This window comes from Hylobates moloch, unplaced genomic scaffold (genome assembly GCF_009828535.3).
Source record: "Hylobates moloch isolate HMO894 unplaced genomic scaffold, HMol_V3 SCAFFOLD_2, whole genome shotgun sequence".
NCBI lineage: Eukaryota > Metazoa > Chordata > Mammalia > Primates > Hylobatidae > Hylobates > Hylobates moloch.
In genome coordinates, this window is record NW_026652277.1 from 25,190,820 (window position 1) to 25,203,245 (window position 12,426).

The window sequence follows — 12,426 nt, forward strand, 5'->3', positions numbered from 1 at the left end:
AAGGTGTTATATGTTCCTTTGTGTTTACCTAAACCATTAATATTAATGTTATTTTTTTAGGATAAACATAATATTTGAGAAACAATACATACAAATTGAATTTATTTTAAAATATGGATTTTATAGGTTGAGTATCCCTAATGTAAAACTATAAAATCTGAAATGCCCTGAAATCCAAAACTTTTTGAGTGCAAACATCATGCTACAAGTAGAAAATTCCACACCTGATCTCATGTGAGGTGTTGCAGTCAAAGCAGTTAAAACTTTGTTTCATGCACAAAATGATTTAAACTATTGTATAAATTACCTTCAGGCTATGTGTACAAGGTTGCTATAAAACATAAATTAATTTGGTGTTTATGCTTGGGTCTCATCCTCAAGAGTTGCATATATGTATGCAAATGTTCCAAAATCTGAAAAAAAATCTAAAATTCAAAACACTTCTATTTTGAGCATTTTGGATAAAGTGTACTCATACTGTATCTTTATCTCATCCTTTAAATTTTCTATTAAAAGATAATTAGGACTATTAGTACAATGGGCACATGTATAAAAATAAATGATCACACTCATTAGATTGGTTATTATTTAAAAAACCAGAAAATAACAAGTGTTGGTGAAGATGTGGAGAAATTAAAACCTTAGTGCATAGCTCATGGGAATGTAACATGAAGCAGCAGTTGCAGAAAATAGTACAGTGGTTCCTCAAAAAGCTAAACTTAGAATTACCAAAATTCAGTTTCTCAGTATATACTTGAAAAAATTGAAAGCAGGAACTCAAAGAGATTATTTTGCACCAATGTTCATAGCAGCATTATTCACAGTAGCCTAAAGGTGGTATTGAAAGACAAAATTACAACAAATTTAGTCTAAAGATCTTAATTAGCTTTCATTCACAGTTCAGGAATTGGGCAGCCCTCAGAACCAGAATAGATTCTAAGAACTCTGGGACTGCAAAGTGGTCAGATAACATTTATGGACGGAGAACAGAAGTGATGCATGATCAGCTTAGATGGTTACAACTCAGTGTTTTGCCTTATTTGAATAGCGGGCCACCTGCAATTGACTGAAGTTCAGCTGCTGTTATTGACTAGAACTGAGCCAGTTGTTAGAAGAGTTTATGTACTCCTAAATTAAGCTTTCAGTTAGTAGTCTGTCTACCAGTGTTGCAGTTTGCCACATAAGGGCTCAAGTATAGAGGCAACCTCAGGCCTAAACTTAATTTAACTTAAAAGTAGAAATACCCATGCCCAACAATACATGAATGAAGTTTGGTATAAACATGCAGTGGAATATTAATTTGTCTTAAAAAGGAATGAAATTCGGATACATGCCACCACATGTGTGAAATTTGTAAACAGTATGCTAAGTGAAGTAAGTCCATCACAGAAAGACAAATATTGTATGGTTTCACTTATATGAGGTACCTAGAGTAAGCAAATGCATAGAGACAGAAAGTAGAATGCTGGTTTCCAGGGTCTTGGGGGAGGGGAGAATGGGGAGTTATTGCTTTATAGTTTTTGGTGCCCAGAATGTGGGACCTGAGGAAGGGTGAGAAAATGGAGAACCAAAACCTTTTACTTTTACTTCTGAGCCTTTTGGTCCTATGACGTTCCTCTTACTTTTTTCAGGAGAGTAATGGCACCTGTCTTTCCTTTTACAATACTGGAAGTGGTCCACACCCATCCCAATGGCCACAGGTGGGTGCATGCATGGGATGGTTGGGTGGGGCAGCTCCCTGCTCCCCCTTCCCTGCTGCCTGGGGTGCATGGCCATGTCTGCCACATGTGTGTGCAGTATTCAACAGCCACTCAGGGCAGCAATAAGCCACAACTGCTGCCAGGGCCTTAAGGCACCCCATGTGGCTGGCTGGCATTCCCTGCCATGCACCATGGAGTCTCCCAGTCCTTGGCCAGGGAGTCCAGCTTTGTCCCCAGCAATTAAGCTTTTCTCCCTGGTGGAAGAATATTTACATAAGAATAAGAAGGTAAGGCCTGGGGACATATGGAAATAGCCACACCCTTAATTATGCTGGAAGGGGTCAAGCCTTGGCTGCATGTAGCACATAATCAAAACAACGTACCAGGTTTTACATTAAAGTTAAAAATTGCTAAAAGTTACCATTATGATGTATAATTGAGACTGCTGGAAATAGATTTACATGCAAGATGTGTGAGAACAGTAAAATGTGTTTTTAATAAAAGGTTATAAGAAGGCATAAAAGTGTAAATTCTTGCCCAGGGTTAAATAATTGTTTTAAATTAAGTAAGATGAAGTTAAAAGTTCAAACAAGTGATGGGAGGATTGTAAAAATTAATCTTGCAAAAATTCCATGTGTGAACATACTGACTAAATTCAAAGGGTATTATATGGTTTTTCTGTAAATTGAGCATTAAAATAAGCACACAAGTTGCTCTTGAGGCACTCAACGGCTCTTTACCAAAATTTGTAAAGGGTTATAAGAGGTTTTTGCTTTTTTAAAGTTTCTGAGTCATCATTTTGGTAAAAGAAATAATTTGTGTAATTTGGAATTCTGTTTCATAACATCAAATGTTTTAAACCTCTAACATATTTAACAGGCTTCTCAAAATCACACTTCAGTTTCAAAATTGTCTTTCCTGACATCTGACTTTTCGGATGCTTCAGAAGGGCCCCTGGAGTATACAGAAAAGAGGTAAGCAGGATTATTTGACATGTTTCATTACATGGGATTGCCAAAATTGTGTTCAGTCTTCTTTAGGCTATATTTTGGTGAATAATACTAATATATGTTCCAAAATTGTCTGGGGTTTCTAAAATTCTAATATCTGAGTATATGCTATCAATCATAATTGAAGTTGTTATGTTAAGTTATTGTAAACCACAGAGATAACTAAATTTCTTCATTAATTTTGTTTCTAACTGTAACTACCCTGGACATTTTGTTATTCACAGACAATTGTTGTCTTGTTTTAATCCTTTTCAAAACATTGTTTATAATAAGCTATAGAACTCTGACAAGTGTGCTTAAATACAGGTTTCTGATAACTATGTAAATTGTGATATTTGAGTACAGGAAAAATGTACAGGACTCATGAAGAGCTGAATATTTATGAATATCAAGCAAAACAAGAACTAAATTGACTGAACTCAGAAAACTGAAACAATCTTTTGACTTTTGCTCGGAATATTGCTGATCTTTGTTATGTTTTTCAGAGTCAAGAAAACTTATTTTGAACTATTTACAGCCTTTTATAATTGAGTAAGGTATACTCCTGTGAACAAAATTTGGAGCATGTTGGTTTCTCTCTGCCTGGTTCCTCTAGAATTTGGAAACTATCTGTGAATATTCTTAACTTATGGCAATACAGTTGTTTGCATCAGTGCAATAAAATCAATTTTCTTTTGCAACAGAACACAATTGGAGAAACTGGTTGTTTTACCAAGGCTTTGACTGAAAGGATATGCTTCCCTTTAAGGAGTCAAGCTCAACTTGCAGAGCTGATAAAAGTCCCTTAAGAAAAAAACTGGCCTCATACTCTTGTCTACAGAGTTCTTGTACAGGGTTCCTGACCTGTGGTCGTAAAGAGTGTTACTTTCTAACAGGCCCAGGAGCTGCAAGTTTATCTTGGGACCTTAAGAGGAGTGTATCACCCAACTCACAGGCATTTGAGGATACAAACCCATGGCTGGGCTCTGCTTTCAAAGATCCTATCTGAGATTCCTTGTGGAACAGAGTTCCATCAAAGCCAATCTAAAAGACCTATGTAGAAATAATTATTCTTGTTGCACTTTATGCAAATAATCAAGCCAAGTATAAGACTAAAGTCTATTTTGCAGATAACTCAGTTCTATCTTTTTTTTTTTTTTTTAACAAAAATGAAGACTGGAGAGAGAGAAATGTTTCAAAACTTATCATACATTTGTCATTAAATTATAAACTTAGTTGTTTTTAAGTTTTTGGCTACATTTTAGACTAACCCTGCTTGTTACTGTGAACCAGCCAGCAATCTCCAACTGCAGCTCAGAAGGAACAAGAGGAATGGGTAATGTAGAAATCTGGGTTGATATTCTAGTTCTGAGTAATTATCCTGTAAATCCTGCCAGGTGATGTGAATAAATAGGATGCCCATCACCCAGAGGTTTCCTTTTTGGGAAAGTAAGACCAAGGGAACTAAACAAAGCCAAGCACAATGCACCCAAAACTTAGCAAGCAAAATTATAGCCACTAGTTATCTGGGCTTGTCACAAGACATCCTTTTCTCTCCCTTGTTGAGGGGGCACTCAATTCCACAGTTTCACCTTAGCATTCAGCTTATGATAAGAAGTTCATGCACTGCCCCCGAGACACATTTTTGTCCCAAACTCAATTACAAGCTTTGGGTCAAATCCAAAGGGAAGAAAACTAGATCTGAGGGATCCAGAGGCAGGCAATAACAGAAGTTAAAAGACCCAGTGCAGGTGAGTGTGGCTGATTTCTACTGATTCAGCTAAGCTTTCCATTTCATGGATAAAGGCCATGCTAGTATCCATGGCATAAATGAGGTCTAGGGAATTCAAAGGCTACTGACAGCAGGGGAGATAAGGTGTACATGGGTAAGAGTGAATACTGTCACCCCCCAGACCCCCTTATTAACATGGGTGAAAGCCACTTTAACATCCATGGGTGGCACCCTGTTGGGGTTGCCAGGACATAAGTATTCAAGGAAGGAGGAAAGAAAAAGGAATGCCTCACTTTCCCTCCTTCACGTACCCCAAGTATTTGCTAGGAAGAGAAGGGAACCAGTGATACCTGCTCCCCTCTTTCTAGATGGGTAGCCATTCATCTTCAATCTGTATCCCTTTTGAATGCATCCTGAACCCCTGGGATGCCTTTGAAAAAAAAAGTCTTATTTTTTCCTTTCTCCTTTTCTATCCCCTCTTCACAGATAGGTAATTGTGTCTCTGTACTACAGGGCACTCCCATTGGATACATCCTCCAAACTGGGAAGAGTCAATTTCCCAAACCTTAAACTGGTCGGCTTAGGATTGGGCTCAGGGGAAGGGAACCCAGAAGGCTGACATGCTGGCAAAAGAATAAAAGGTTTTTGTTTGTTTGTTTGTTTTGTTTTTAACCAGTCTTTGGTCCCTCTCTTCCTGTGCAAACTGGTAAAAGGCATCAAGATTTCTGAGCTGTCCTTAGCCCTACTTTGTTTCATTTTGATACATGTTTTCTAATAGCCTAGTTTGTCTGTTCTTGCCTTGAGGTCATCAAACTCCAAACGGTCATGCAACTGGAGCCTGGAACAATGGCCCCTTTTGCCAGGGACCCTTAGAGAGGCCTCTGCGGGAGCTCTGACGGCCATTTTCTGAAAACAGTACACACCTGTCAGCAGGAAGGAGTTAAAATGAGTCTTTGTTCTTATCCTAATCCTTATCCTTATTCTAAGGGCAGTTAGATGTACTTCTTTAGAGTGGGGAATGAGACATCCAAGTAAAAGGGCCTCCCCGGGGAATCCCCAACTGGCCTGCACACTGGGAGGATGGGGTAGGGCTTTGAGAAATTCAGGCTGTTTGCAGCAGGGAGGAGCCTGGCCCCTCCGCTCCTGTTTCTATGTGGTAACCTGGGATTCAGTCTGTGATATGAGGGCCTGTTAACAGGAACCCCTCTCACCTGGCTGTCTAGTTTTTCCTTTTTCCTTTTTGCCCAATAAATTCCATACCCCTCTCCCTTCAAAGTGTCTGCAAATCTAATATTTCCTGGTCATGTGACAAGAACCCAGTTTTTCCTCCAACAATAGTTAGAGTTTCTATTTGGGATGATGAAAAAGTTCTGGAAATAGTGGTGACTACTGCACCTGTGCTTAATGACGCTAGTGTACACTTAATGGTTAAAATGGTAAATTTTAAGTTACATATGTTTTATATCAATAAATCCACTGCAACTTCTGCCTTCCATGTTCAAATTATTCTCTTGCCTCAGCCTTCCAAGTAGCTGGGACTACAGGCACCCACCACCACGCCCAACCAATTTTTATATTTTTAGTACATATGGCATTTCACCATGTTTGCCAGGCTGGTCTCGAACTCCTGACCTCAGTGATCCATAATTTAATGAATTTCAGAATTTAAAATCAGCAACTATGGTTTCAAATTCTGGCTCCTCCACTTCCTGACTGTGTGACTTAGGCCAAGTTACTTAAGTTCTATGTGCCTTTATTTCTTCAGCTGATCAAGAAATGATAATTCTTCATAAAGTTTGTAGGAAGCTTTAAAGAAGGGAGGCTTTTGAAACTCCAACAAATTGCACACTTAAATATAAATGCATTTTGGTAAGTCATGATTGTATAAAAGTCCTGCCCAAATTGAGCAGCAGTCTATTTTCTTAAAATTTTAAATTAATAAGAACTAATTAAAAAAAAGTAGAGAAATTAGGTAAAACATGAAGGAAAGAAATCAGCTATAATCCCACTACCCAAACTTGCTCTTAATATTTTATTGTCTTTTAAGCCTTGTTTTCATGGATAGAATTTTAAAAAATATATAGTCATGGTTGTACTGTATTTATAATTGGGCCAGATAGTTTACAAATATAATTTACTTAAGCCATTTTGGTATTTTAGGTTATATTCATTTCCCAAGTGAAAGGGGCCGGGCGGAGACCAAACTACACCAGTCGCAGTCAAGAGATCTTTATTGGAGGTATCAAGTGGCACCACGCAAGGAGAAGGAAGAGAAGAGAGAGAGGGCTGCTGGTGTGCTGGGTTTTATATCCCTTGGGCCTACGTGGAGCAGGCCCAAGGGAAGGCAGGAGATGCTTCTTTCTGGTTGGCCCTCCTTTGGCAGGTTCAGACAGTGCCCGGTCAAGGAGGGGAGAAGAACCCAGAACCGGCCCCATCTTAAGGTACGGCGCCATTTTAAGGTACCCCATGTTACCTAACATTCCTCCCTTTTTGTTTTCTTAAATGGGGGAAAATGGGCATCGTGGTTCATCTGGCTGCTTCCTGCTGAGTGGGGGCGCTGTGGGGAGGGGGCACAGGGAGAACTGTCAGGGTTGTGCATGGGGTACAGTATAAGTCCATGAATGTTCCTTGTAGATATAGGTCTTCTAATGACGTAAGCCAGTTGAGAGGTAAGGAGAGGTTGGTGATGAGCCAGCTATCTGTGCGAAGGCAGTTTAAGAACTGGCAAAAGCGGTAGGCTCTAGGTAGTGGAGTTGTAGTCATTTTGTAGGGCAATCTGCTTTAAGAAGAAAATAAAGAGGGAAAACATTAGTTATGTCTAAGAAAAGGACAGCTATGTTTAGCACCTGGTAGACCTACTTTCGGTGAGCAATGGGGTGTACAACGCGGGCTGGACAGCATCTGGAGGACTGGTGCCGGTTGTTTCGTGCGCTGACAGTTAACAGGGCATGAGACTGTCCCTGGATTCCGCTGTGTCTTCGCAGGTCACCGGGAGTTGATAATTTCTGAGGAGAAGCTGGTTAAATGTTAGGTTAGATATAGAATTAATTTGTTTTTTCGTGAATTTGATGAGGCAAGGCAGGAGTGCACAAAAGGCAAGGATGCCCATTACTGGGCCTAAAAGGGGAGAAGCCAGGCTATGAGGGGGGTCTTTAGGGCTTCCCATAAGGAGGCCTGGGACCTTACATCCATTAGTTTTTGTTTGATTTAGTTGAGGTTTTTTATGTTGGTTTTAACTACTTGAGACTCATTAATGTAGTAACAGCAATTTTCTTGTAAGAAGATACAAGTACCTCCTTTTTCGGCTGTGAGTAAGTCAATAGCACGCTGATTTTGTAGGGTTACACCAGCTAGAGATGTGATTTGGCATTGGAGGGCAGCTAAGGATTGTGCTGTTTCCTTGATGGCATCTTGCATTTGCGTCTGGAAATCTTGAGAGTTGGGAAACACTATATCCTAGAGAGGTGGCGCCGAATCCTGTTCCTAGGAGGGAGGTTGTTAGGGAGATTCTGAGCATGATGGGAAGGAAGATTGCGGCTAGTTTGGAGAGAGTTAGATCTTGGGTGATTGAATTGGTAGGCTTGTAAGCTTTCGGTGAAGGAGAGTAAGGTGAGTTGACTAATGTAGTCGGTATACAGGGGCCGGGTAAGGAGGAGTTTGCAAAAGCTGGTGTTAAAAGCCTCGTGGTAGCTGCTGGTGTTGTAGCAAATAGGGAAGCTGGAGTTTGTAAGGAGAGGAACATCAGAAATTGTAAAACTATTTGAGGGGGTAGATGACTTATTGGTGGGTATGGGCTCAGCTAAGGGAACGGCGGCAAGAGGGGGCTTGTTGAGGTTGGCGCATAGCAAACAATCAGAAGTGGCGACTTTGGAGGCATTTAATAGGTGTAATCCTTGGTTTAAGAAGAATAACCAAGAGGAACGTAGAGGGGTTTGATTTGTTTGTGAGTCTAGTTGTGATTGTAGCTCGGTCTCTCCTTGGGCAATGTGTTTAATAATTTGGGAGAAGCCTTGTTGTGAGTCAGTCTTGAGGGATCGAGAGATGGTTATGGTTTGTGTGGGGTATGACCAAGCGTTACTGGGGTATATGCCTTCTGTAACATATTGGCCCCAGATGGGGTCTGTGGGGTTGGTGATGTGAATAGCATTTTGTTTGGTGGTGTAATATAAAAGGGTGTGTGTATGCTAGTTTTTCGGGAAATCCACTGCATGACACAGCTTGACCACGGACAACTATAATTTTGGGGCCATTCGGTTTTGCAGGTTGTGTTGGTTTGTTGGTGTAGAAATCAGACGGCAAAATGAAACGTGGAAGAGGGGGTCTCACTCATTTTCTATCATGGAAAGTTTGGGGAGGGGAAGATTAACTGTGGAAACATTAGTGGAGCACCGAGTGTGGCTGATAAAGTTGGTGCGTGTCCGTCTGTTTAGGTTATATGATTCTTTGACAGTGAAGAGATAGTATGGCTGGGAGGAGGGTTTATTGGTGGATGACAGTGAGGCAATGCAGAAGACGGGAAGCCAGAGAAGAGAATGTGGAAGATGCATGTGGGTGGATAGTTAGTCTTCCGAGATGGGAGGAAGTGAAGGCGTTTTTGAGATGCGGAGTTTGAGGGGATTGTCAGGTATTGGTGTGCAGGTGTATTTGGTGGCTGTGGGAGTGCAGAGTATAATTTGGAGGGGGCCTTTCCACTTTGGGGTTAGGGGTATAGATTGTGTAGAGTTTGGTAAGGAGTAGAACACCCACTCCCCAGGTTTAAGGGGAAAAGAATGTTGCCGTACATGATTTTAAAGGGAGACAACAGGGTATGTTTTTTGGAAGGACCCGAAGTTTAAACAGGGCAGTGGGTAATAGTTTTACCCAATCTTGGTGTAGTTCTAGGGTAAGTTTGGTTAGAGTTTCCTTAAGGGTGTGGTTTGTTCGCTCAACTTTGCTAGAGGATTGCGGATGGTAGGGGATGTGGAAGTGCCAGGGAATGTTGAGAGCAGTTGCAATGTTTTGTGAGATTTGGGATGTGAACTCGGGGCTATTGTCAGTTTGGAGAGAGGAGGGAATTCTGAACCATGGGATGATTTTGGATAGGAGGATTGAAGCAACTGTACCTGCTCTCTTGTTAGTCCTTGGGAAGGCCTCAACCTACCCGGAAAAGGTGTCGACTATGACTAGAAGGTATTTAAACCTTTTTACAGAGGGCATGTGAGTAAAGTCGAGTTGCTAATCGCTCCCTGGAGTGTGTCCCCTAGCCTGGTGAGTCGGGAAGGGTCCTGTTCTTAAGGGGGTTTGTGGGTTGGTTCGTTGGCAGATGGTGCAGGTGGACGTGAGCTGTTTTAGAAATTGTAAGTCGGAGGAGCTTAAAGTGAAGAAAGAACTGAGGAATGCCTTTAGGGCCTGAGGGCTGGTATGGAAAATGGAGTGAAGGTATGTAAAGAGGGCGTGTTTGATGGGTCAGGTGGTTGTGTAGGTGTTAATTGTGTGGGCTGTGGGGGGTCTGGTGGCTCATTAGTGACGAGCATTATGGTGGGAGGTAGAGTTGAGAGTGCTGCTTGTTTGGCCTCTGGGTCTGTTTTGTTGTTACCTTGTGTTATTGGAGAGGAGTTAATTTGGTGGGACTTGCAATGGGCAATCCCGATTTTAGTGGGAAGTAAGGAAGCCTGAAGGAGGCGGGTGATTTGAGTTGCATTAGTGATGGAGGTCCCTCTTGTGGTAAGTAGTCCTTTTTCCTTCCAGATAGCCAAATGAGAGAGGATGATATGGAAAACATATTTGGAAAGTGTGAGTGAGGTGTCCGCTGCCAACTCAAAAGCTCGGGTGGCTGCAATGAGTTCTGCTTGTTGATTAGTAGTATTGGGCGGCAGAGGTTTTGCTTCTATGATTTGAGTGAGGGAGACTATGGCATATCCTGCAAGGCGCTGTCCTTGTAAGGAAAAAGAGCTCCCATCTGAGAACCACGTATGGTCCGGGTTGTCTAAGGGCCCTTCTGTATTGGACAAGGTAGAAGGGATTCCAGGATTTCAATACAATTGTGTTGGGGGGGTGAGGATTGATTGGGAGGAGGGTGGCAGGAGGGGAGCACATGGTTGAAAGGAAAGTGTGGGGTCGTGTAGGAATAAGACTAGAAAAGAAAGTATACGGCTTTTATACCTAATGAAAGGCCTTTGGAGATTGGGCAAGTGTAGGGCTGGGGCCTTTAGTAAGGCTTGTTGGAGTGCTCGGAAGGGTTGTCAGATGGTGGCATCCAGGGGTTTGGACGGGGCTCCTCGGGACAGATCATAGAGTGGTTTGGCTAATACATACTGTAAAAGGGTGGACTGAGGAAGACGGAGTAGTTTTAGGTAACTGACGGGATTGTTGAGTATCTGGGTCAGTCCAAGTGAAAACAAAGAGGTTTTGTGATTGAGGGGAGGGGGGAATGGTACAGAGAAATGGGTGGCATTAGGTGGGATGGAGGATAAGAGTATAGGGGTTGGGAACTAGAGGATGGATGGGCCTGACGGCCTCATTAATGAGTCTAAGGTCTTGGACGAGATGGAACTTGCCATTGGGTTTTTTGATGGCTAGAATGGGAGTGTTAAATGGGGACTGGGTTGGCCTAAGGAACTTCTTCCTCAAAAGGTCTGAGATTATTGGTTGTAGTCCTTTTAGGCTGGAAGCAGGAAGGGGATATTGTGGCTGACCGGGAAAGTGAAAGTGATGTGGGTTTTTGAGAAATATTTGTATGGGGGTACACTGTACTAGAGAAGGGGTAATGATATCCCAGACAGAAGGATTGACATGTGGTAGGAGTGGAGGTGGAGTAGGAGTGGAGGTGAGGTCTGTGGAGCTTGCTAATAGGGCCATTAGGGATGTGGAGTTAGGGATGGCAGTTGGGTGGAAAGTGATAGAAGCTTTAAATTTAGAGAGAATGTCTCTTCCCAGTAGGGGAAGGGGACATTGAGGTATGAAACCGGTGGGAAAAATGTGGCCTGAGAAGGAGCAGGACAAAGGAGGAGTGGCCTTGGGGCGTATGGTTTGGCCTCCAACCCCGACTATAGGAGGTCCAAAGAAGGAGGTGGGACCCCAAAACTCCCGCAAAACTGAGAATGTGGCTCTGGTATTAAGGAGAAAGGTAATGGGACGCCCATCCACTGTTAGAGAGACCCTGGGCTCCTGTGAAGTGATGACGTGTGTTGGGGGAGGAGTCCCAAGGCCCCGTCAGTCCTCAATGGCTATTCCTAGAAGGTCTGGAGTTGGGCTGAGGGCCGGCTCGGCCCCCCTTCGGGGACCGGGACAGTCCACAGCCCAGTGACCAGGCTGGTGGCACTTTGGGCAGGGCCGACTGGGGGCCTGGGATTTGGACATTCTCGAACCCAATGTCCTTCTTTACCACATTTAAAACAGGGCCCAGGGGGCTGCCATTGTGGATTGACAGATGTTGATTTGCGGCCTGGGGTGGACTGGGGAGAGGCTTGGAGCGCTTGTGCCAGCATTTGGCACTTTTGTCTCCTGGCCTTCTCATCCTGATTGTGGTAAACTTTGAATGCCGTTGCCAGGATCTCGGTCTGTGGGGTGAAAGGGCCCCTGTCCAGTTTTTTAGTTTAGCTCTAATGTCAGGAAAACTTTGTGCAAAAAGTGGGGCATGAGAAGTTGTCTGCCATCGGGGGTCTCGGGGTCTATGTTGGTATATTGTTGGAGAGCCTTTGTAAGGCGGTCCAGAAAGGCGGACGGGGAGTTTTTTAAAATTAACAGCCTTTTGGGCCGCCTTACGTAATCCGGCTACAAGGCAGGTGGCAAAATGGTCTCGAGAGGCGATTCCATTGTTTGTATTATAATCCCAGTGAGGCTCCTGTTCTGGCACTGCCTGTGTGCCTAAGGGTAAGGCTGGGGTTGTTTGGTGGACTTCATCTGCATAAGTGCGGGCTTGCTCTCAGACTCGCCTGCGCTCCTCGGGAAGGAGGGTGTTAGAGAGAATTATATAGATGTTATGGAAAGTGAGGCTATAGGCTTGGAGGAGATATTGAAATTTTTT

At 42.8% G+C, this 12,426-nt stretch overlaps 1 protein-coding gene across 1 annotated transcript in view; it reads left to right on the forward strand.

The window, feature by feature from the left end:
• Positions 1 to 2,637, forward strand: part of PAPSS1 (3'-phosphoadenosine 5'-phosphosulfate synthase 1) — a 138,546-nt gene extending 135,909 nt beyond the window's left edge. Inside the window, exons 13-14 of the mRNA XM_058432407.1 lie at positions 1,632 to 1,700; positions 2,580 to 2,637. Coding sequence (XP_058288390.1) covers positions 1,632 to 1,700; positions 2,580 to 2,622 — 112 coding nt within the window. The 3' untranslated portion in view covers positions 2,623 to 2,637. The remainder of the gene's footprint in view (positions 1 to 1,631; positions 1,701 to 2,579) is intronic.
• Positions 2,638 to 12,426: the final 9,789 nt, after the last annotated feature.